At 41.2% G+C, this 23,299-nt stretch overlaps 1 protein-coding gene across 1 annotated transcript; it reads right to left on the bottom strand.

The window, feature by feature from the left end:
• Window positions 1-612: 612 nt before the first annotated feature.
• psmd3 (proteasome 26S subunit, non-ATPase 3) lies at window positions 613-23,254 on the bottom strand. The gene is made up of 12 exons (XM_048560839.2): window positions 22,663-23,254; window positions 17,562-17,752; window positions 16,159-16,296; window positions 13,773-13,909; window positions 12,053-12,243; window positions 11,018-11,121; window positions 10,763-10,877; window positions 9,186-9,305; window positions 7,884-7,987; window positions 6,173-6,328; window positions 5,093-5,143; window positions 613-781 (listed from the first exon to the last, which is right to left on the bottom strand). Exons 1-12 carry the CDS (start codon window positions 22,841-22,843, stop codon window positions 704-706), a joined length of 1,566 nt encoding a protein of 521 aa, XP_048416796.1. The 5' UTR covers window positions 22,844-23,254; the 3' UTR covers window positions 613-703.
• Between the last annotated feature and the right edge of the window lie 45 nt (window positions 23,255-23,299).

Below are 23,299 nucleotides of genomic sequence, written 5' to 3'. Positions count from 1 at the left end.
TTCTTTACTCTCCATCTTCGGTCCGCCTCCCCCCTCTCCCTATTTATTCCAGTTCCCTCTCCCCATCCCCCTCTCTGATGAAGGGTCTAGGCCCGAAACGTCAGCTTTTGTGCTCCTGAGAAGCTGCTTGGCCTGCTGTGTTCATCCAGCCTCACATTTTATTAATTGATAACTATGAACCATTTATAATAAAGAAACCTTTTGAAGCATTGTGAGATTTTGTGCATCCCAAGTATTTATCAGTAATTCTCAAAATATTCCAATGTTAACGGCTGAGACCCGATAATTCTCTACTGTTCAAACCAGTCAGAACAGGATGTACGGGAGGAGATTCTAAAGTCGGGTTTGGCTAGGCTCAGTTGAAGTGTTTTTGTCATTTTAGCCATCCATGCAAGGAGATATTTAAAATAAAAACAAACATTTGTTATTGGTTTTATTAACCATACATTTATCATCAGAAAGTATTGTTTACAAGGCTTAAAGGGACAAAAGGTAATAATCTTCAGAAAACAACAGCAAATTAAGAAAAATACGAGCAGGTAAAGATGTGTCAAACCTGGTTTGACAAGTTTAACACTCCCATTTGCAAACATCCAGACAAACTCAAGTCTATTAAAGGGCTGCCATCATACTGGTTTTATTTATCTTTACTGTTTGCAATTACAGTATTCTAAGTGTTTCAGAATCAACATCCCATACATGCTCACGGGAATCCATCATCATCATCCTCTGCCATTTCTTTTGCAAACTCCAGGTCTTGCTGTTCCCGTTCTCGCCGCTCCTGTAAGGCAGAGATGCCATTTGAAATCTGGACCTTGCATTCACATAAATGCATTTCAAAATTTTATTCATACTGTGTTATCATTTTGTATCATATTTCACAGAGATGTTTCTAAAGCACTTCCCTTGGAATTAACTACACTGAAGTGCAGTACCTCCTGTTGGGTGAACGTAGATAGGTTGCGTGCAGGAAGATGTCAAAAGCAGCTACAAGAGTCAGTTAATTTGCTTCTATTTGGTGGAGCTGGATCAAGGAGAAATGCTGGCGGCAACAGAGAGAATTTCCTGCTCTTTTCAACGAGAAGGACTGTTAAACTATATTTGAACCAATGGAACAGGAAAAAGGGACATGACTCGATACCTTACAAATGGTATCACCTATAAAGGAGAAGTCGGTCACTATTGTACTGTGATTGTTAACACTGTCACAGATTCGGGTCTTAGGAGCAGATGGTGAGCCCAGAGTCTTCTGATGCAAAAGTGCTACATTACTAAGATTCTGAAATGAATGACCTTCTATCACATTAGGTACTCATCCAGTTCTTTCTTAAAGCCTCGCCATTTCCTTTTCCACAAATCTCTTGTTCTATTTTTACAGAAAAAGCACAAGTTTCATTTGATCCCCTTAATTTTAATTTGTTCCTCAAGTCCCATGTTCCCAGACCTTTCCTGAATCCAGAGATTTTCATGGCCATGGAAAACTCAAAACCTCAATTAAGTCTTGCCCAGTTAGAGTGCTGCCTAGAAATTTCAAACTTCTTGTAAAGTTGCCCTCTTAAATTTAGTAATTAACACCATCGATGTTCTTAAAAATAATTCAATGCTTTCTCACAACACCCAAATTAAAGATATTTATATTGATTTGGCATGAATGTTTGATACAACTTTGCAAGTCATACCTTCTTTGCTTTGTTTCGTATCTGCAAAAGTGATTTTAACGACCTATCCAACAATTTCCCACAAATCTCCCTCCTCTGCTGTCATTTGAAGCATGTCAGAGAATGGTACAAACACTGGGGGTTACTCAGTTTGCTGCGAGTATGCTGTCTCCAATTCCCCACCTTTCCCTGTAACTCTGCGTAAATTTTCTCCTCAGGCAATTATCCAATTCACCTCAGAGTGCAATGGTGGCAACTTCGATCACAGCTTTCAGACAGTGCATTCTAGAAACTGCTTAACGTTTACTCATTCTTGTGCTTCCACTAGTTTCATCACTTCAAATGTACTGTCACCCATCTGCCACCTCTCTGGCTAATGACATATCTCGTCTAAACCTCTAAGTGTTCAAACATCATCACTGTTATTGCAACCGTTTGGGTGGTATTCACAGCTCTGGGCACTTTAGAAGTACTCAGTGCTCACCACACATAAGATAGATAATATCGTGTAGGCCTAATACTAATCCCTGACCAACAACACCAGTTACCTGTTTCAATGCGCCACCTTTCTGTATTGAAACCAAAAAAATTAGGAGCAATGTAGGCCATTAAGCCCTTCAATCCTCCTCTACCATAACGGCCAATATACCCTTATGGCTGATCATCCAATTCAATACCTGTTCTCACATGTTCCCCATCTCTTTTCATCCCTTTAGCCTCAGTGCTATTTCCAAATCCGAGGAAATCATACAATTTTTTGGGCTTCACTACATTCTGTGGTAGCAAATTCCACAGGCACATGACTCTCTGGGTGAAGAAATGTGTCCTCATCTCAATCCTAAATTTACTGTGCATCCTTAGACTGCGACCCCTAGTTCTGGATTCCTCCTGCATGTACTCTATCTAGTCCTGTTAGAATTTTATAGGGTTCTACAAGATCCACTCCCCCACCTCATTGTTTTAAACTCCAGCAAATATAATCCTAATCACTTCAAACTGAATTCCCCTTGTTTCTGTTTGTAAGGAACCTATATTTGTCTACACCATTTTCTCTTCACATACACATAAAACATCCAGAGTCAGTCTTTATGTTCCCTGGAAGGTTACTCTCATTCCATTTCCCTTGCCTTAATTGCTCAGACCATTGAATATAGGAGTAGGGATGCCATGTTTAAGTTGTACGGGATGTCAGTGAGGCCACTTTTGGAGTACTGTGTCTAGTTGTGGTCATCCTGCTGTAGAAAAAGATATTATTAAATTGGAGAGGGTTCAGAAAAGATTTACTGGGCTGTTGCCAGGACTTGAAGGTTTGAATTATAAGGATAGGCTGGGACTTTTTTTGCTGGAGCACAGGATGTTGAGGGGTGACCTTATACAAGTTTATAAAATCATGAGGGGCACAGATAAGATGAACAGCAAAAGTCTTTTCCTATCGCGGGTCAGTTCAAAACTAGGGGGCATAATTTTAAGGTGAGAGGAGAAAGATTTAAAAGGGATCTGAGGGGCAACTTTTTCACATAGAGGATAGTGCTTGTGTGGAATGAACTACCAGAGGAAGTGGTAGGTCAAGTAGTGTTACAACATTTAAAAGACATTTGGATAGGTACATGAGTAGGAAAGGTTTAGAAAGATATGGGCCTTGGCAGTGGGATTAGTTTAACTAAGTGTAGAGCTGGATGAGCACAGCAGCAGGAAAGTATGACGTTTCTGGTCGAGACCCTTCTTCAGAAATAAGGGAGGAGAAGGGGATTCTGAAACAAATAGGAGGAGGGGAAGGTGGATAGAGGAGAAGATAGGTGGAGAGGAGACAGACAGGTCAAAGAGGTGGGGATGGAGCCAGTGAAGGTGAGTGTAGGTGGGGAGTCAGGGAGGAGATAGGTCAGTCTAGGGAGGGCGGACAGCTCAAGGAGGTGGGATGAAGTTAGTAGATAGGAGATGGGGATGGGGCTTGAGGTGGGAGGAGGGGATAGGTGGGAGGAAGGACAGGTTAGGGAGGCAGGGACAAGCTGGGCTGGTTTTGGGATGTGGTGGGGGAGGAGAGATTTTGAAGCTTGTGAAGTCTACATTGATACCATTGGGCTGCAGGGTTCCTAAGCGGAATATGAAGTGCTGTTCCTGCAACCTTTGGGTGGCATCATTGTGGTAATGCAGGAGGCCCAGGATAGACATGTCGTCTGAGGAATGGGAGGGGGAGTTGAAATGGTTCGCAACTGGAAGATGAAGTTGTTTATTGCGAACTGAGCGGAGGTGTTTTGCAAAGTGGTCCCCAAGCCTCCGCTTGGTTTCCCAATGTAGAGGAGGCCACAACGGGTACAGCGAATGCAGTATACCACGTTAGCAGATGTGCAGGTGAACATCTGCTGGATGTGCAAAGTCTTCTTGGGGCCTGGGATGCGGGTGAGTGGGAAGGTGTAGGGGCAGGTGTAGCACTTCCTGCAGTTGCAGGAAAAAGTGCCGGGTGTGGTGGGGAGCGTGGAGCGGACAAGGGAGTCACGGAGAGAGTGGACGCCCAGAAAATAGATAAGGGTGGCGAGGGAAAAATGTCTTTGGTGGTGGGGTCCGATTGCAGATGGCAGAAGTGTCAGAGGATGATGCGTTGGATCCAGAGGTTGGTGGGGTGGTACGTGAGGACGAAGTGGGGGGGGGGGTTCTGATTTGGTTGTTATTGTGGGGAGGGGTTGTGAGGGGCCTCCGACACTTCTAGACCCGAAACATCAGCCTTCCCGTTCCTCTGATGCTGCTTGGGCTGCTGTGTTCATCCAGCTCTACGCCTCGTTATCTCAGATTCTCCAGCATCTGCAGTTCCTACTATCAGTGGGACTAGTTTAGTTTGGGAAACTTGGTCAGCATAGATGAATTGGACTGAAGAGTCCATTTCAATGTTGCATATGATTGGTGACTTGAAACCCTTCATCCTCCATTGTTCAATTCACACCGCTCCAACTCCTCAGGTCTGTTGTTTTCTCTGGCCAATTAGTGTAAGATCTAACAAAGATGAATACAGTATCTAATTTTCCTCGTTTAGTCACCTTTCCTGCTGTAGTTTTGCACAAGACATAAATGAACAATTGGTGGTGAAGGTCACTCATTCGCTCTTTCAAAGTTTGCAATGGCTTATCCACTGTCACCCATTCAAGTAATGTTCCCAATCTACATGGTCTACTTTCCAGTCAGACATCATTCCATCCTATTATTCTGGCATCTATCCTATGGGAACACATTTTGAGAATCAGTCTGTTATGTTGCATGCGAGCCTTCCTGAAAGAAACCAACCCAGTCCCCAACCTTTACCGGAAAGACCTGTAAACCTTTTGAAGATAAACATTACCTTCTGAAGCCACCTCTCTAATCAGTTCCTCCAGATCATCACTGTCATCTCATTAAAATCCCAACACCTTCCCTACGTCTGTTACTTCCATCAATGGAAACCTTACCTCAGCCGACTCCAGGTCTTTGTTGTATGACTTGGGTGGGAATCGCATTGCCTGTAGAACAGAAATGGACAATGTAAGCTTTTCAGAAGTTTGAATAAATAAGTTCTAAATGAGAAACCCATCTTTATATTCTGACACAGAAGAACAGCCCCGAGGGGCATTCTGTTTGGTTCTAGAACCAGCATCCTGAACATTAGCTTTGAGTCACATTTGAATACTTTCTATCATAAGGCTCTAATTAACCAATTGCAGCTGGTAGATCAAGCACTTTGTGGCCACAGAGATCTTATTCACTTCAAAGCCAATAACCTTGTGCAGCTGCGTATACAGGGCACTGGGCTGCACAATACTGGACTTTAAGATTGTTTTTGAAAGCAAATGACATCAATTGCTACAAAATAATCTGGCCACATTTGTTCAATGTAATGTCTAGTTCAAAAAATTAATTACAATTAAATATCAAGGACTGGTGAATCAGCTTCTACAGAAGTCGTATAAACTGCACCACAAGGCTAGGTTCCTAATTCACTGCTCACTCCTCCTCAAAAGCAGCAGCAAATTGGATATGGTACTAGACTGGTCAGCCAGAGCCATAGAATCGGGTTTATGTTCCACCAAGGCAGCGGAGGAATTTAACTGCAATTAATAAATATGGAATCAACAATAAAACCTGACCTAATGTATCAGTGAAAGTGACCATGCAACTACTCGACTGTCATACAAAAACAGCCAGTTCACTACTGCTGGCAACAACCAAACCCAATGAATGAAATGTTTTCACCCCTCATACAAATACTGCACTGGCTTCCAATCTACAAGCAGAAAAGGTAGTTTAAAAAAAAACATGCAAGTATAAAATTTTGCTGAGAAAAGTACTCAGTTCATCTGAAAAACAAGCCAAACAATTATCTGAAAGATCTGAGCAAGATAATCCAAACTTAAGACTTTTGGGAAAAAAATGGTTAACGTATCACTCCAAGCTATGGGCCAGAATGAATTGTTCATTACAACCTTATCGATCATCCTAAAAAAAAATCAATTCAATCAACAATGGAAGCAGCCAGGTGAGTTTTTGCTTACTTTGACAGACATGTTATGGATATCCAGACAGAAGGAGATTCTCTGGTGGAATGCCAGCTGTGGCTCTCTTGTGCCATAAATATCGATGGTCTCTTTAGACTGGACATATCCTCTCTCATGGTTAATGGACGCCTCGATCACTCCATCACGAATGGCCTGGTTATAAAAGAAAATTAGAATTTTTTTTTCCTGCACTCTCACTGTCTCCTGAGGTGCAGTCTCATTCTAGGTTTTATGAAAGCCAGCAGCCCTTTCAGTATCTGACTTAAGTGGGCAGCCATGATGCAAAAGACTAGAAAGTGAATGTTACCAGAAGGTTCAAGCATGCTGAGTCACCACTAAGGCTAACCCTATCTGGGTCAATACAATTCAGAGCAGGAATCACTGGATATTGATCAGGTCATCGTCTCCAGTTCACAAGGCAACTTGTTATAGTGTAATAATACTTATCAGACTTGCTTCTTCTCAGTCAATACTGTGCCCCTCCAAAGCTGAGCTTATTCAAAATCCCTGTACTTTTGGGTTTTTAAAGTGGGAGTTCACTACTTCATCAGTCGTGACATTTCAGCTGCCTTACCCAAATACAGGGAAAACAAAGTGTTGCTGAGCCTTTACTTAAGTCGACCCCTTCTGCAACAAAATTCAATTCAGAAACCCACAGCAGGTGAGAACCATCACAATGCCAATCACGGGTTTCATAGATTCCATTTTCCAAACACTTTTCCTTCATTTTCCAACTAGGAGCTCCATGACATTTGTAACTGGGGCTGCCTGTTGTTAAGGTTGGCCCAGGAAAGCTGTAAGGAAGTGTCAACCTCCTGAAATCTACGCCTGATACAGTCAAGCACCAATGCACTGACTTCCCAAACCATGACCCCTCACATTCTCATCAATCAGAAATCCAAACACTGGTTTGAGGAAAAAAAATGATAAATCTCTAACATTTTCATGGAAATGTTAAAAAAAATTAAAGAAAAGGTTCACTATCCTGAAATGTGAACCATGTTCAAGATTTAGTGTCCTCTACATTAAATGTGGTGTTGGGAGTTTTCAGGGGCCACAAACACCCCATCTGTGCCACCGAGTAAGATCAAGCTCCAATGAGCAGCTCGAGAGCTGACCAGCAAACAGCTCAACATCAAAGTTCCATCCTGCCAGAAGCTGCTAGCCAGAAGCCTACAGGGGCTGGAGACTGCTATGCAGCCTGGCCACCCGGTGATAATGCAGAACTGTGATGGCAAGAATGTAAGTAGATTTTAATTTTTTGTTTCAAAAGTGAATCGCAAGATGTGGATAGCAGACCGAAGTCAATGAGATTGATGCAAGTGAAGGGACCCCCACCCCATCCCCACCATCCATAAAACCCAGCATACATCCTCTCCATTGGAGAAGGCAGCCATTTTTAATGCTTGTTGGAAAGGCAAGTGGTGGAGATCCTCAAGTGGTTGTTAATTGACCACTTCAAGGCCTTAACTGAATATGGGTTGGGGATGCCCACTGGTGACCCTCCTGGTTCATATCCCAACAGCACCAACTCAACTGAGTATTTGAGCTTCCCATCACTGGTCCAGATACCTCCAAGGAAGGGAAATCCTCACCCTTTATCCTTCAGGCACTGATTGATCTGCTGTGCACTTGCAGTGCATTTTGTTTTTAAAACTGCAGAATTCAAGCAACAAATTTTTCTTTAAATCCTCCTACTGAAATTTACCTTGGCGACTATAAACTCAGCATCTTCAGGACTGTCCAGCTGCAGCTTCTGTGCAATATCAGTGAGAGAGATCCGCGAATAAGATAAGCTAATCATTCTTACACCTGTAAGGGGGGAGAAAGAGAGATTTTAAAAATTGTCTATGATTCAACTTTTTTTAATCTCTTATGCTGTAACAGCAAGCATGATCAAAACATACAAAATATTTGAGAACTTTTATCTTGAGAGGCTGTGGATTAAATGGAACAGACACTGCAGCAGATTGTACTGGAGTTTTGAACTCTGGCCCCCTCAGTCCTCTATCTCTCAAGCACCAAACTTGCCACTGGCTTCTCAAGTTCAAAGTCTGCTCTTGCTCTTCTTCAAATGGTTAAATGTTTGAAAATGCTGTCTCGACTCTAAAAGGTTAATCTGTCTTAAAAGCTGCAAAAGTGGAAGAAAAGGATTTGGTTTCTATTCCTATGTTGCAGCAACAGTAAGACACTCAACATGAACTAAAATATTGTGGCACAGTGATAGCGTTCCTGCCTCTGAACTGAAAGGTCTGGGTTCAAGTCTCATCTGTCTCAGAAGCATGTTGTAACATGTCTGAACAGATTATTTCAATAAAGTACATGCAGTTGGAGAGGAGACAGAAGTAGCATTTAGAAAAAGGCTTGTGATGCAATGGTGGTATCCCTACTTTGAGACAAGTCCCACCTGCTCCAGATGTGTGTAATAACATCAGTGAAGAGATGGACTGAAGAATAACTATATTCAGCCGCTGGTTTTTAATGGCTCATTTGTAGTGCCAATGTCCCTAACTCTGGGCTAAAAGGCCTGGATTCACAGGTTGATTTAAAAAAGGGCTGCTTTGTCTCCCAGTAAGAGGAGTTAGTTAGAAAGGGATAAGAAAAGGCTGAGGGTTTTATTAAATTATTAAATGCAAGTAAACAAATGTGGAAGACAGACAATTCCTGCTTTGGTAAATGGATGACTAACTGTACAACAGTGAATAGTACTTCATCTACTCCAACCCTAGTTGAGATCAGCACGAGCTGAAAATCAAACTTGTAGTTTGTATGGCTTAGTAACACACTCTACAAAATACCTTCTTTGCGGAGTCAATAAGGAGCTTAACAATTACAGCACATTGGGCAGTTTGAGTGGATTGCTATACAAATGTGCACACATTACAAGGATTAGATATGAATCTCCCTTATTAAGAGATCTTTCAAGATGCACTGCCCTGGGAGCAGGTAAGTAACTAAATAAACAGATGAAAAGCTGCAAATGATTAATAATCTCAGACCTAATTCTGACCTGTTTTGATGACATTGTGTCGCAGGCGGATGATCAATGTATAGGTGCCATCAGTCTGAAATTTCTCTCCAAATTGTTCCAAAACCTGGTTAAACTTGGCCAAGTTCCCTGTTCGCACAGCTAGTGGAGGGAAAGGCAGAAATGTGAAATTATTTGTCCAAAATGAGAACAGCTCACTCAGGGCAACTTTGAAATGCAGCAGATTTTAAACAGAGTTTTTGCTGAAATAAAACAAAAACAGCTAAAAGAAACAAACCTATAAGAAAACAAACATTTTTTCCATAAAACAGAAGCATATAAAAATTAAGAACACAGAAGAGTAAACTTATCACCCAATTAAAACAGACTGGAAATAATTTCATTTGTTAGTATGATTGAGATCATGAGTTTGCAAGATCAAAAACCTTTAAACTAATTTTAACATTTCTGAAATTAAATGAAGGATATATATACATTTTTGGCATTCAGTGTCATCAACATGTGCTTTCAGTAGAAGGGAACTTAAAATCCATATGCTGTCCAAACTTCTGGATTTTTGGGCTGATTGATATGTAGCATGAAGAGTCTCAGTTTCAATCTATTTTCTTATAAATTGCGTGCATCACAAGTCAGTGACGGTAACAGCACTAAAAGCAGCCCTATGCAAATCCAGGCCAGCTAGATATTAAGGGTCAAAACAACTAATAAGAGCACAAATATGATGCAATTCTCTATTCTTCACCACTGGATTTCCAGGGATTCACCAAGTCTCAGGCTAATCATCTTGCTCTATTCTACCACTACAATGCCACATCAGACGGTACTTCAGTTTCCACCAGAGGTGCCTCTGAATGTCCCTACCAAACTAGGGGTAGTTTGTCCTGAAGCTTCACATTCAGTGAGCTCTTGATTGAGGTTGTCCTAGACACTCACAAATCTGACCAAAAAAACAGAAAAAATAAATTTTGATCTAATCAATCTAGATTGCTTTCAAAACCACAAGGCAGCGATACTGATCGAGAGCCTTTAGAAATGCTGCTGACATTTTAATAAACCAGCAGGTGGAGGCTGAAGCTTCTGATGTGAATATTGAAGTGGACATGGCTAAAAGTAAACTAATCCAAATTAATGAAATTAAAAACCTGCTAAACCTTACCCAAATGTATGACTGTTTTGATCTAATCCAAAATTAAACAACTTAAATTAAACAGCAGCACATATTGGTTGAATACATCAGTCATCTTAAAAGGCACAAATTAAGAGTGATTAAGTCATCAATTCCAAAAAAAATGCTAAGATGGATCGCTTTCAGGCTGAATTCCACAGCCTTTCAGTATGGCTAATCTACTTCTATCTTTTCTTCACCTTTCAATATTATGGACAGTTGCAAAGAGAATGGCTTGAAGTGGCACAAGGCATGAAACTATTTCTACTTCAACTAGATGGTGCTATTGACTGCTTTGCAAGTGACACATACCAGGCAATCCTCACTTGCTGAATTTACAAGAAACTTCACAGCAACTGCTTTTCCAAGGGAAGAATAAAATGAAATGTGTTTTTAAATTAAAAATATTTGTACGCAGTTGCCTTGTACGCACCCTGGGTAAGCAGGAAGTATGGCATCAGGGAGCGCTTGAGCGATGGTTGTCGGAACTGTAGCCTGTCAGGAATCTCACCCAATAGTAACTCCACCACAATCAGCAACTTATGAACCTGGTAAAGAAATACAGTCCTCATAAAATTGGTTTTGTTAACAGATTTACAATGCCACCGATGTTTTTGAGATGAATGACACAGAGGAAAAAAACATGATATTTGTAAAATGATTCCACTCTAATTTTTTTTCGACTCACTGTTTGCTTAAAGCCGACTGCAGTGTGCTGTGGTGCCTTTCGCAGAGCATTAGTCAGGGTTCTTCGTGCTTCTGAGTATTCTAATTGAATTGCTTTGATACGACCTACATGCAACAAACTCAATTAATTTTCTAAATCAAACACTTACTTGGATATTACTGATACATCTAATCAGCATGTACAGAGCAGGAGGTTCCAGAAAATAGTTCAACGCAACAAACAAATTATTTACGGACTGACATTTTGCTGGAATGTTGCAATGTTTTCAAACAATTTTTGTCACAGTGATTTAAAAGTTGTGGACAATATATTGCACAATAGTAATACAGGTGTATTTGTCACCTGCCTGGTGTGATAGATGATCAGATAACATGAATAGTAAATACTGCAAACACTTCAAAAACAACGATTTAGTCATAAAAGGGGAAAAATGCCTTGTCATGACTGCAGAAAAACCGAAAGGGCACTTCAGAAGGCATAATAACTCACAAATATCACAATATCTTTATTTTGCTTTCATTCCCAAAGAATTGCAACAGCTATGACTCAGTTTGTAGCACTCTTGCTTCTGAGTCAGGAGGTTGTGGGTTTAAGATGCACCCCAGAGACAACGAGCACAAAACTCAGGGCTGATATTCCAGTACAGTTTTGAGTAAATAGCACACTGTCCATGGTGCCATCTTTTGGGTGAGACATTAGATGGAGGCCCCATCTAGTGGACGGTAACAATCCAATGAAATTCTTCTAAACAGGAGAATGTACCAGTTAATATTTAGCTCTTGATCAACATCACTGAAAAAAAAGAGATTATCATCTGGTCATTATCACACTGTTGTCTGTGACAGCTTATTGTGTGCAAATTAGCTGCCATATTTCCTACATTACAACAGTGATTACACTTCAAAAGTACTTAATTATGCATAAAGCTCTCCGAGATATCTTGAACTGATCAAAAGAATGCTACCGAAAGGAAGTTTTCTTTCAAAAGTACTCTTTAGCAGCTATTGCATATTGTAAGGTTGGGCTGAGACTCACCAGTATAATACAGGTATCTTGCCCACTCATTGTTATTTGCTTGTTCTGGGAAAATGGATTTGGAGACAAGCTTCTCTGCCTGATCATACAGGTTATACTGCAGATAGTTTCTCAATAACAGGTTCAGCAGAGTGGCCTGTCCATCAGCATCATGGCGAAGGGTGGCTGTCCTCAAACGTGCATGCAAAAAACTTTGGAAAAAAGAAACGGATTGTTTAGTCACAAGATTATACAATTACACCCAAGGTCAGAGCGAAGCTACACACCACTCTGGTTTACCATCATACAGTACATACAGGCATTGCCTTTTACTTTTCTGTTTTCCACTGATGATAGCTTTCATGCTGGGATTCATTGCTTCCACAGGTTTCAGACAAAAATCACTTCAGCCATGCAGTATTGAAGAATTATTCATTATGGAGATACAACAGAATCTGGCCAAAGGGAATGTGCATGCAAAATTCATGGAATGTGAACATTACTGGCAGGGCAACATTTACTGCCTATACTACTTCTCCAGTACCTTAAGGGTAATTCAGGACAGCCTACCCACACCACCTATTCACCCTCAAAAGATTTCTAAGCCTGCATCCTGAGAAAGATACAATGGAGGACACAATATAGTTAAGCCCCAAATAACTAGGCTGAATTCACAGAGCCAGAATGTTAGAGGAGTTAAATATGTTCAATATTACCAAAGAGTTAGCAAATAACAAAAGATTGGTGAAACAACCTGTGAATCATGTGCTTATGGGTTCACATTAGAAGCAGAACAATGGATGGTTACAAGAATCATAATCTTACAAAAGGTTTTGAACACAATTTGGTTATGAAACACTTAAACAAAGCTAAAATTCTGCAATGTACTGAAGACAAATTCTACAGCTATCCCCCAGATTCTGTAACAGGTTTGCCAATACTTGGGGATGTTTTAGTCATGAGTAGCTGTAGGCAACTGCACATCTATAATTTTCAGCCACTATTACATACTTAATTCCTTTTCTACTAATTAGTCCCTCATCTCCCATTAGCCAAATCAAACCATCCAAACTCTTGATGCTCAGCTTGAACTGAGTTTTGAATCCCAAAGTCTACATATCATTACCTCTCCAACACTGGCAGTATATTTACAATCAGCAATGAAGTTGGAAAACAAGGAGAAAATATGGAAGGCATTTCTACTCAGGTCTCAGAATCTTTGATCTCTAGTGGATTGGACTAAAATGCATAGGGGAACAGAATCAACGTTAGCTAACTCTGATACGGAACCAAGACATATATAATTATGTCTGGAAGGGTCCAGGCCCGAAATGTCAGTTTTGGTTCTCCTAAGACGCTGCTTGGCCTGCTGTGTTCATCCAGTTCCACACTTTGTTATATATAATTGCCCAAGTGGCTTTCTGACTTTATTATGCTTCTATGTATATACTTGTACTTTAGCTTTATTATGAGTTCGCCCAGCATGGTGACCTGAACTCTAAATACAGTATTCCCACTACCAAATGAGCAACTACAGCATACAGATTAAACTTGACATGTTCCTGAACAATAGGATTTAATATCTATCATCTGGCAGCTAATGTAATAAATTACTGATTCAAGTGCCAAGATATAGAAATCCCCAAAACAGTCCTTCATTTTCATTGCTATACCCAGAACTGTAATTTGAACAAATTATTACCGTTGTGCTCAAAGGTCTAAAGTAAAACAACTTTCTCACCTTCTGACTGCATCGAGCTTACTGAGAAATTCATACACACGAGCATGGTAATAATAGCACTTAGCTGCGACCAAGTCTAGAGCCCGGCGATTCTGAGCAGCAATCTTTTGCATCAAATCATCTGAGCATTTCTGTGCCTGTGTTACAGAATAAAAGAAAATGCCTTAAGCATGGGGTTTCTTTAGTGCCACCTTTCACTCTGTTCTGAAGGTGCTAAATCCTACTAGATGTTCAAATATCACTTGTAAGTCAGCAATCTTTAAATGCTGCAGTAAACAATAAGAAGCAACAATTTTCAACCACTGTAGGTATCACAGCTTGAAATCACTGCACTCTCCCGATTCTGTCCCTTTTGTGCACCCTCACTTTTGCATAAGTGTACCACTGGTGGTGGTGCCATCAGTTGACTGGGCCTGAAGATGTAGAATGACATTCCTAATGCTTTCTCATCCCTCCCCTTAAAACTGTTCCAAAGTTGCTGCTTTGACCAAATGTTTACACTACACCACACCAAAACCGCAAAGCTTTTTTTAAAATAGAGCTTGATGTTTGATGAATAGACTTTAGAGGCCACTTACTGCATTAAAATTACAATATAAATGTAAGGAGATTCAAATTCAGGTCTGCACATACCCACTTTACAGACGACGGGCCAGAGGGAACACCTGGGTGATCACTTTAGTGCCTCCTGGTAAGGCAGAGATCAAATGTAAATGTGGCAACTGACAGTTCAGTCAGAAGTTGAACGTAACCACAGGCTCTGGTCGAGAACCTCAAGCTTAATGTTCAACCAAGAAGTGCTTTTATTTCAGGTCTTTTGGGAAGTTGGAATGTTACTTTTTTCACAATGAGCCCTGACTAAATTTGAACACAAAATCCCAGCCCGAGAAGTTTATGTCAAAAGGAGTCAGCTGATATCTGGATTAAAAGTAGTTCTTTTTTTCTATCCACTTAGTAAGTTTAAAGACAATATTTCCATTGTAATAGCATGAACCAGATTCAAACAAAACAATCATAAAAGAATAAAGATTTTAAATTATGTGAATTGCCAGTTGACTGCATTTAAGAAAATAAGAGAAGGCAATGCTATAACTTATGCATGGGACAGAATTTGACACTTACCCCCTTTCCCACAACTGTAAAATGGGAAGGGAAGGGGCGGAGTGCACAGTCTGCCACTTTCACAACCACACTTAGGAGTGGGAAGGATTGAGAACACCCTTGACTCCCTAAGGTCATTTGAGGTCCTGATCAGTGGCCACATCTCACTGCCAATGTATTCAACCAACAGCAGGCAGGGGCCTAGCCAACACCCGGATAAAGCTCAGTGGTCATGTCAGAGACCTTGTTGATGCAAGAACCCTTCCTTCTTATGCACAGTCTCAACAAAGGACACTTGCTGGGGCCTCTATGAATGACTCTGGCAACGCTGCCCAATTTATCCTCACCCTCGGGCTTACTGCAGTACTAGCAGCTGTCAAGAGGCGGGACACATGCTTCCTTATACCAGGAAATGTGGCATGAAAATGCGCTAATGCACTTGGGAACCCGAATGGCAGCCAGTGGGCTAATTAGAAACTGATCGCAAAGGGGTTTCTTTGAAAGGACATGATAGGTTTGTCACCAACTATCAAACTGACCGAATTCAACTTTTGGAATCAGTTCCTAAAATTCCCACCATCGCAGCACATTAATGCGAGAAGTATGTTCTGGTTATCAATTACCTGGTCAATTTACTTGTCCATGGAATAACAGTCAGAGTCTGCTTTGGCTCAGTGACAACGCTCTCACGTGAGTCAGAAGACCATCTGTTAAAGCCCCATTCCAAAGACTTGAGCATGTACTCTAGGCTAACTCTTCACTGCTGTACTGAAAGAATGCCATAATCGTCAGAAGTGCCATCTTTCAGATGTGACACTAAACTGAACTACCTGGTCAGGTGGGCATAAAATATTTGCCTGCATTGGAGAGTGGGGATGTTCTTTCCCTTGCATGGCCAGGATACATGTAATTAACTGGTTGGAAAGTGCTTCGATTTGTCCAGTATGTGTGGAATGTTAACTCTTGCTCTTTATTAAAACAAAGATTGATCATTACTGAATTGGTAACTTGGGGACTTTGTTTTGCACAATGTGGCTATCAAACTTCCCTATAAAATAGTAACAGCACTTCAAATGTAATTCTTTGGTTATGAAGGAATTTGGATTATTCAGAGGATGTGAAAGGAGCCATATAAAACCAAGTGTTTTTTTCAACTGCTACAAAATCACAAAAACTTTTCTTAAGCAACTTATAAATTAGTGAAACTAATGTTACTGCTCATTTAAGGTTTTACAGCATATAAATTTCTGTTGGTTGACTATCGTCGAAGTGAAAACTCACTCACCTCAATGTATCGTTTGTTGTTTGTTAAGTAAATGACAAGTAAAAGCTGAAGATAAGCCTCTGCCTCCGGTAAAAGTGGTACCGTAGCTGCTTTCCCCGTTCGAGGGCGAAACTGCACATCTCCCTCTGTATCCATGGGCTTAAAAATAAATAACAGCTAGAAAAAGGAGCTGCATTGCATTGTCTTCAGAGTAATCATTTCTAATTGACCAGTCAAAAATGGTCACCATGCTGGGGATTTAAGGCTTTGTGTGGTACAAAAAAAATGTACCTCAAACCATACCAGCGAACTTAACAACACACACACCAACCTTCCAGATAAAGTTGAGAAAATCATTTCACCTGAATTCTTTATCAAAGACAAAGATTGTGGACGTTTTGGAAACATGACTTACTACAACAAGAGACCGTACTGTGGTGGTAATGACAATGGAGTAGTCATTCGGAGCCCAAGGCTAAATGCTGTGAGGTACATGGGTTCAAATCCCACTATTGCAGCTGCTGGAATTTAAATCTAATTAATAAACCTGGAATTATACAGCTGTAATGTTGCCAAGAAGTGATCATTCATCATCATAAAAGTAACTTTGTTTTATTAACATTCTTGAGGGAAGGAAATCTTCTATCCTTACCTGATCTGGCTTACACATTACTCCAGACCTAGAGGAATATAGTTGACTCTTAACTATCCTGAGCAAGCCAGTCAGTTCAAGGACAATTAAGGTTGGGCAACATCCACATTCCATGTAAGAATAAAAGAATTATAAGCATTTAATAACTATCCAATCCATGTTAACTTGTCAGCTAAGAAAATTAATTCTAAATTAATATCATTTATATTGATCAGACCACTGATCGCAGTTGTTAATTCAATAGTGAATGCTGAACTGCCTTTAGTTTGTCCATTAATCCTACTGTTTGATTTAGTACTTCAAACATTTATGTTTATAACTCTAATGTTAATAAACAATTCTTAATTCACATTTTCAAGAATCAGTAACAAGAGAATAATGATTTCATTCTGCTCGTGCAGATCCTGGCGCTTGTAGTGTTGCAAATGGTTATATAATCCAAATCACTTCATGCAAGATAGCTTGACAACACATATTTTAGTTTTCCTTTAACTTCTAGGTGGGTGCTAAGTGGTAAACTCAAGATGATTCTTTGAGAAGTTCAGGTGAATGAGTTAAGCATTCCCTTTTGGGAACAGTAGTAATAAGAAGGACAAGTGGAATTGAGGTGGCAATTAGCCATGAATGATGGAATAATCTAAAGGGACAAACGGTTACTTCTGCCCTGATTTGTCTAATGCATTTGATGAATTCCTTGTCCAACCAAATAATCACCTTGGATTTGCACATTAACAACATTAAATCTACCAAACGTTCAGTGTTCAACACAAACCTCTTCGAGAAAAGACAGAAGGAAATCCCGCATCGAAGTGTTTGATACAAAGAAACCATTGATGGCCTTGTAAAGGACAGTGGGGTTCAATCTGCGGCAAGTTGGAGGAAGTGCTCGCAGTGCCCGCAAGACAAACCGTGGCTCTTTACTTGAAACAGCTTTCTCAATCTGCTTCACGTGTTCTTTGATATCTGAAAGGAAAAATATTAATGTCTTATTTCAAACTACGTGGAATTACGCGTGTTTTGATGTTGAATCCTACCATCAAGTCCTAGCATCCCTGTGACCACTGAGAATTTCCCACCCATGCTCAGCTGCCTTTTTACCAAGTCCTACTCTCCATGTATTTCTTTGGAAGACAAATTCTTAAAAAGAGATCAAACTCACTTCCTGTAAAATCTTCCCGGTGCATTTTACTGATAACAACCCTATTGTTGCAAAAATGTATGAGCACCATGAGCTAGTCCATGCATCTCTCTCACACTGCCCATATTGTTGGCGGTTGTTTGCCAGACACGTCAGAATACTAACTCTATTCTCTGCTCAATGCAAGGGTGCAGACTGCAGACACATTACATGAATGCCATGGCTATGAATCAAAATTCACCTCATTGTCCAATGCCCTGAAAACGTAGAGGCAATAGCCCTAACAGCTATCATTCTCTGCGCTACACAACAAACTCTTGCATTCTTTGAAAAGCTGCCAGTTCTATCAATTCCAATTGATTACATCTACAATAACAGAATCATTCTAATAAGATCCATTTCTAGAGCAGGTTCTTCCAATGTTCATTATTAGACTAACTTTGCAATGAAATGTATTATAAGTGATCACTTCTGAGGCACATTTTCAGGTGGCCATCTGTGTGTCTCTGAATACAATATACAGTGTTTGAAGGCACTTTTAAACAATAGGCATTAAACAGGAACGAAGCAACTGGTTTGAGGGTGATTAATGCTTGAATATTTAAATTCTAAAACACTTGAAATGGTGAAAAACACAACCTGTGAATTTAACTAGAAACCACAGAAAATCTCAAGATATTGCGCTGCGATTGCCCTACTGTTAAGACAAATAGAAATAAAAAAATTTCACCCTCAAATTTTTTGTGACCTTGCCCCATTACCAGACTTTAGCCTCTTTTATCCCTAATGCCAAATGAATCACTTACCTCTTTTCCCTCTTCTTTTAACCTCCCGCACAATTTCAATTTTCTTTGACTGACCTCTGACATTGAAAATCAATCATTCATGCATCAAAGTTAGAATTCTGTTCCAAAACTCCTTGGCTTCAATACTACCCTAAGAACCTCTGAACGTGATCGGTATGATTGGCTGTTTTGTCAACCTTCTGAATATCTCTGTCCTAGGTCTAGTGATTACTGTACATTTTGGCCTATAAATCAGGCCCGCATATAAGGCACCCAGATTCTTCCAGCACCCCATAAAAAAATCAAGTTTTTGCGTATAGAAACAAAGTTGCTGGAAAAGCTCAGCAGGTCTGGCAGCATCTGTGAAGGAGAAAACAGAATTAATGTTTCGGGTCTGGTGACCCTTCCTCAGAACCGGATATTTGGGGATAGGTATCATGCCCACTTTTCGACCACAACATGCTACATTTGCATTAGTAGTCAGCCACAATTTTTATGGGACTATGGAGAATGGGTAGGAAAGTGGGGATGAAGTCCAAGATCAGCCATGATCTTACTGAATGGCAGGCCTGATAGGTCATTGCTTGCACCCCTGCTCCTCTTTCTCATGTTCTTTCAATGTATTTTACACATCAGTACCTTATAATGGAGCATTAGGGAACAAGCACACCATACAGGCTGTGAATGGTAATAACGTTTCAAAATGGTGGCTTGTTTTTCTATGTGTGTGAGAGTGGGATCCCAACCATGCAGTCTTTAAGTTTGACTGATATCCCAACGTTTACTGTGGGGTTCTGTAACACCCTGGAAGTTTCTACCAAACTCAAGGCTCCATATAAGTAATAAAATGTGAGGCTGGAACTTGTTTTTGACAAAAACTGGATTATTTCGACAGCTTTTTCTCCACTACTTTATAAAAAATGAGACAAGAAGCCCTGTTATTTGTCACTGTCAAAGGTTCATCATCCTAATGTTGCTATTAATGGAGTAATAAGTTATGATAGAAACTAGACATGTATTAGGTTTGACAGTAAGGCTCTGGGCATTGGACTGATAACCAAGAAATTGTAAATTCAAATACCACTACGGTAAGCATAAAACTAAAGTCATCGAATCTACAACTTCTTGTTGTTTGTAACTTGCACTAGGATAAGGCACTTACTGTCTTTTGCACAAGACTATAACCAAGAAAATTTATGAGATTGTTGTAAAGTCCCAACCGGCTCACTAAGAGAACTTGGTCAGGCTTGCCAACAACTGATACATCCAATTCAGATTGTTACAAAATAGAATTGCTGGATGCAAAATGATTGAATATTTCAAGCAATCTTTGTTAGACAGGGCCCTTTGGAGCATTGATATACACAGGGATCTTGGGGTGAAAGACCTTTGCTCCCTGCGAATGGCCAGACAAATAGATAAGGTGGTAAAAATGATGTACAGCATACTTGCCTTCATCGATTGGGGCAGTGAGTACAAAAGTTTAGTTAGGCTGTGTTGTGTGCACTTTTGGTCACCACCCTATAGGGACAATGCTGAGGCTTTGGAGAGGGTGTAAGGGAGATTTACTAGGACATTGCCTTGATTGGAGCATACTGGCTCTAAGGAGAGGTTGGAAAAACTTGGATTGTTTTCACCACAGCCTCAGAGGCTAAGAAGCAACCTAAAAAAATTATGAAAGACATGAAGAGTGTGGGCCATCTTTTCTACATAGCGAAAATGTCAAATACTGAGAGGCACAGGTTTAAGGTGAGAAGAGGATAGCTTAAAGGAAATGTGCAAAGTAAGTTTGAACTTTTATAGAGGGTGGTAAGTTAATGAACATGCTGCAATGGGAGGTGGTAGATGCAGATACAACAGCAATGTTTAAAACATTTAGACAGACATTTGAACAGGCAGGGAAAAGAAGGATATGGCCATATGCAGGCAAATGGAATTAGTTTAGATTGGCATCACGGTTGGCACAGACAAGGTGGGCCAAAGGGCCTATTTACGTGCTGCACGGTTCTATGATCTTGACACTGGAGGGACCGTATGTGAAGTGCTGGGCAAAGTTTTGATCACCTTATTTAAAAAAGAATGTAGACGTGTAGCAGATAGTTCAGAGAATGGTTACTAGACTGATACCGGGAATGGATGGGTTGCCTTCTGAGGAAAGGTTACAACAGTAAAGGCTGAAGGTATTGTTGTGTAATGGTGTATTTGATGTGCAGCCTGCACTGTCCCTAACCCACAAGGGTACTCTATTTGGGATATTTTAAGATGCATTATGATAGGTTTATTTGGGGGAATTTTACTCTCCAGGATCATCAGACCCATGGAGCTTTCAAGTCCACTCACTGCTCATTTTATCACCTCTATATATTTATCTATTCTTTCACTGGATATGGGTGCTGCTGCATTTATTATCCCCTTGAAAGGAGGTAGCAGCACAGTAGTGAAGGCACTGGACTAACAAACCAACCTGCTGCTCTGGAACAAAGGTTTGAGTGCCATTTCTGCTACCACTGACATTTAAATTCAATCAGTAGTTAACTGAATGTGGAATACAAATTAACCTTGAACTCTGTGGCTTTCTAGGTGACCCCAGAGAACAAATAAGACTCAAGTTTATTGCTGTGGGTGTGGAGTCACAATACGGCCAGACCAGATCAATACAGCAAACTTCCCAACTCTGAAGCACACTAGTGAATCAGATAGGTTTTTACAACAATCATTGATAGCTGGGGTGCTCAACATTAGAGACTAGCTTTACAATTCCAAATTAGATTTAAATTCCAGCAGTGACCATGGTGGGGTTTAAACAAGAATCCGACAACATTAACCTGAGCAATTGGATTGCTACAGCCATATGTCAATGACCAAGGGGACTGAGTCATGCTTGACAACAACAATTTTCTTGTTATGTTATACACGTGATGATGCAGTTTTCTGTACCTAATCCCCACTGTTTAACTGAGATAATTTAGCTCGAGAGAACAGAGTTAACATTTTGTGTCCGGTGACCCTTCCTGAGTTCTGAAGAAGGGTCACCGGACCCGAAATGTTAAGTCTGTTTTCTCCTTCACGGATGCTGCCAGACTGGCTGAGCTTTTCCAGCAACTTTTTTCCCCCCCCCTGATTTACAGCATCCACGGTTCTTTTGGTTTTTAATTTAGATTGAGTTTACTCGGGGGTAATTCTTTGTGGACATTTTACCCAAGGCGTGCATGATGATATTCAGTGCTCTCTGCCACCCTCAGTCCCACTCTGATAGACTGAGACAGTTGAGTTTAACATTTGTAGATCTTTACACCAGCCCCAACCACAATGATCCAGCTCTCTGGCCTCAAACCTCTACTGTTTAACAGGGAAGTTTTAGCAATGAGGTTCAGTTCGTTCCACCCCAACTCTGTTTGCATTGGATCGAGATGGTTGAATTTATATCTTACTATTTTAGCCTTGCCTTTAGTCCTCTGCCACAACCCCCCATTGCTTCAAAGGGATATTTTAATGGTAGAACTGATCTTTTTAGATTTTTGTTTAAAAAAACTAAACAACCCCCATCCCCAACAGACACACACAGAGCGCCAGGGAGATTCAGTTCTCCCTGCTCCTTAGACCCACTCTGGTTAGATTGAGATGGTCTAAGTTTGTTATTTATTGTCACATCTATTATTCAGAAACACCACTAAATCCCCAGTGTTTCCCTGGGAATATTTCAGGTGGGGGTCTGGTAAATTCTCTGTGGATTTTTTTTATCTCTAACCCACCCCACACCGTGCTGGGATCAGGCACAGTTCTTTCTCTGACCAACTCTGTTTGGATTAATGTCACTACTTCACCCACCCCAGGACAGGACAGTCCAGTCCAGTCCCCCACCCCACCGCCGTCTGACCGGGATATTTCAGGTGGGTTTCGGGGTGGAGGGGGGAAAGGCGGTGTCTGAAGGCTCTTTCTGGATATTTTACCCTCCAAGGTGATCAGGTCCAGCTCCTTCTGGCTCTTCTCTCCGCTCTCGGCCTGCTCAGCCTCGGGCTCGGCGGACACATCCTTCATTTCCACATCCCCGGGGGCAGGAGGCCCCGCCGCCAGCTTGGCCTTGTCCGGGGCAGGCTCCTTGGGCTTGTGCTTCCCGGCCGTGTCCTTCATGGCGGCTGGAGGCTGGGAGAAGGAAAGGCCGGAGCGGGGCCTAGCTGGAAGGAGCCGGGGTGGCGGTGGCAGGCCTCGAGCTGCGGCCTCTCTCGGTCTCGGGGTCCGGGGTCCTCTCGCCGCCCCTCCGTAGCTCCGTGTGTCTCCGCGATGACTGGGCACAATCTCCCGGGCCCTCCTCCCAGACTAGGCCGCACCGCCAGTCACTCACAATCCAATGCCGCATCATCCACCCGCAGCCACGCCTCATCGAGTGCAGATTCCCAACACCATCGATCAATGGATAGATGACAGGAGACTGTGATAATGGGAACTGCAGATGCTGGAGAATCCAAGATAATAAAATGTGAGGCTGGATGAACACAGCAGGCCAAACAGCATCTCAGGAGCACAAAAGCTGACGTTTCGGGCCTAGACCCTTCATCAGAGAGGGGGATGGGGGGAGGGAACTGGAAT

The sequence above is a fragment of the Stegostoma tigrinum genome, chromosome 31 (genome assembly GCF_030684315.1).
Source record: "Stegostoma tigrinum isolate sSteTig4 chromosome 31, sSteTig4.hap1, whole genome shotgun sequence".
In the NCBI taxonomy this organism is placed as follows: domain Eukaryota; kingdom Metazoa; phylum Chordata; class Chondrichthyes; order Orectolobiformes; family Stegostomatidae; genus Stegostoma; species Stegostoma tigrinum.
Note: the sequence above shows the minus strand (reverse complement) of the source record. Positions and strands in the feature narration are given on the sequence as shown.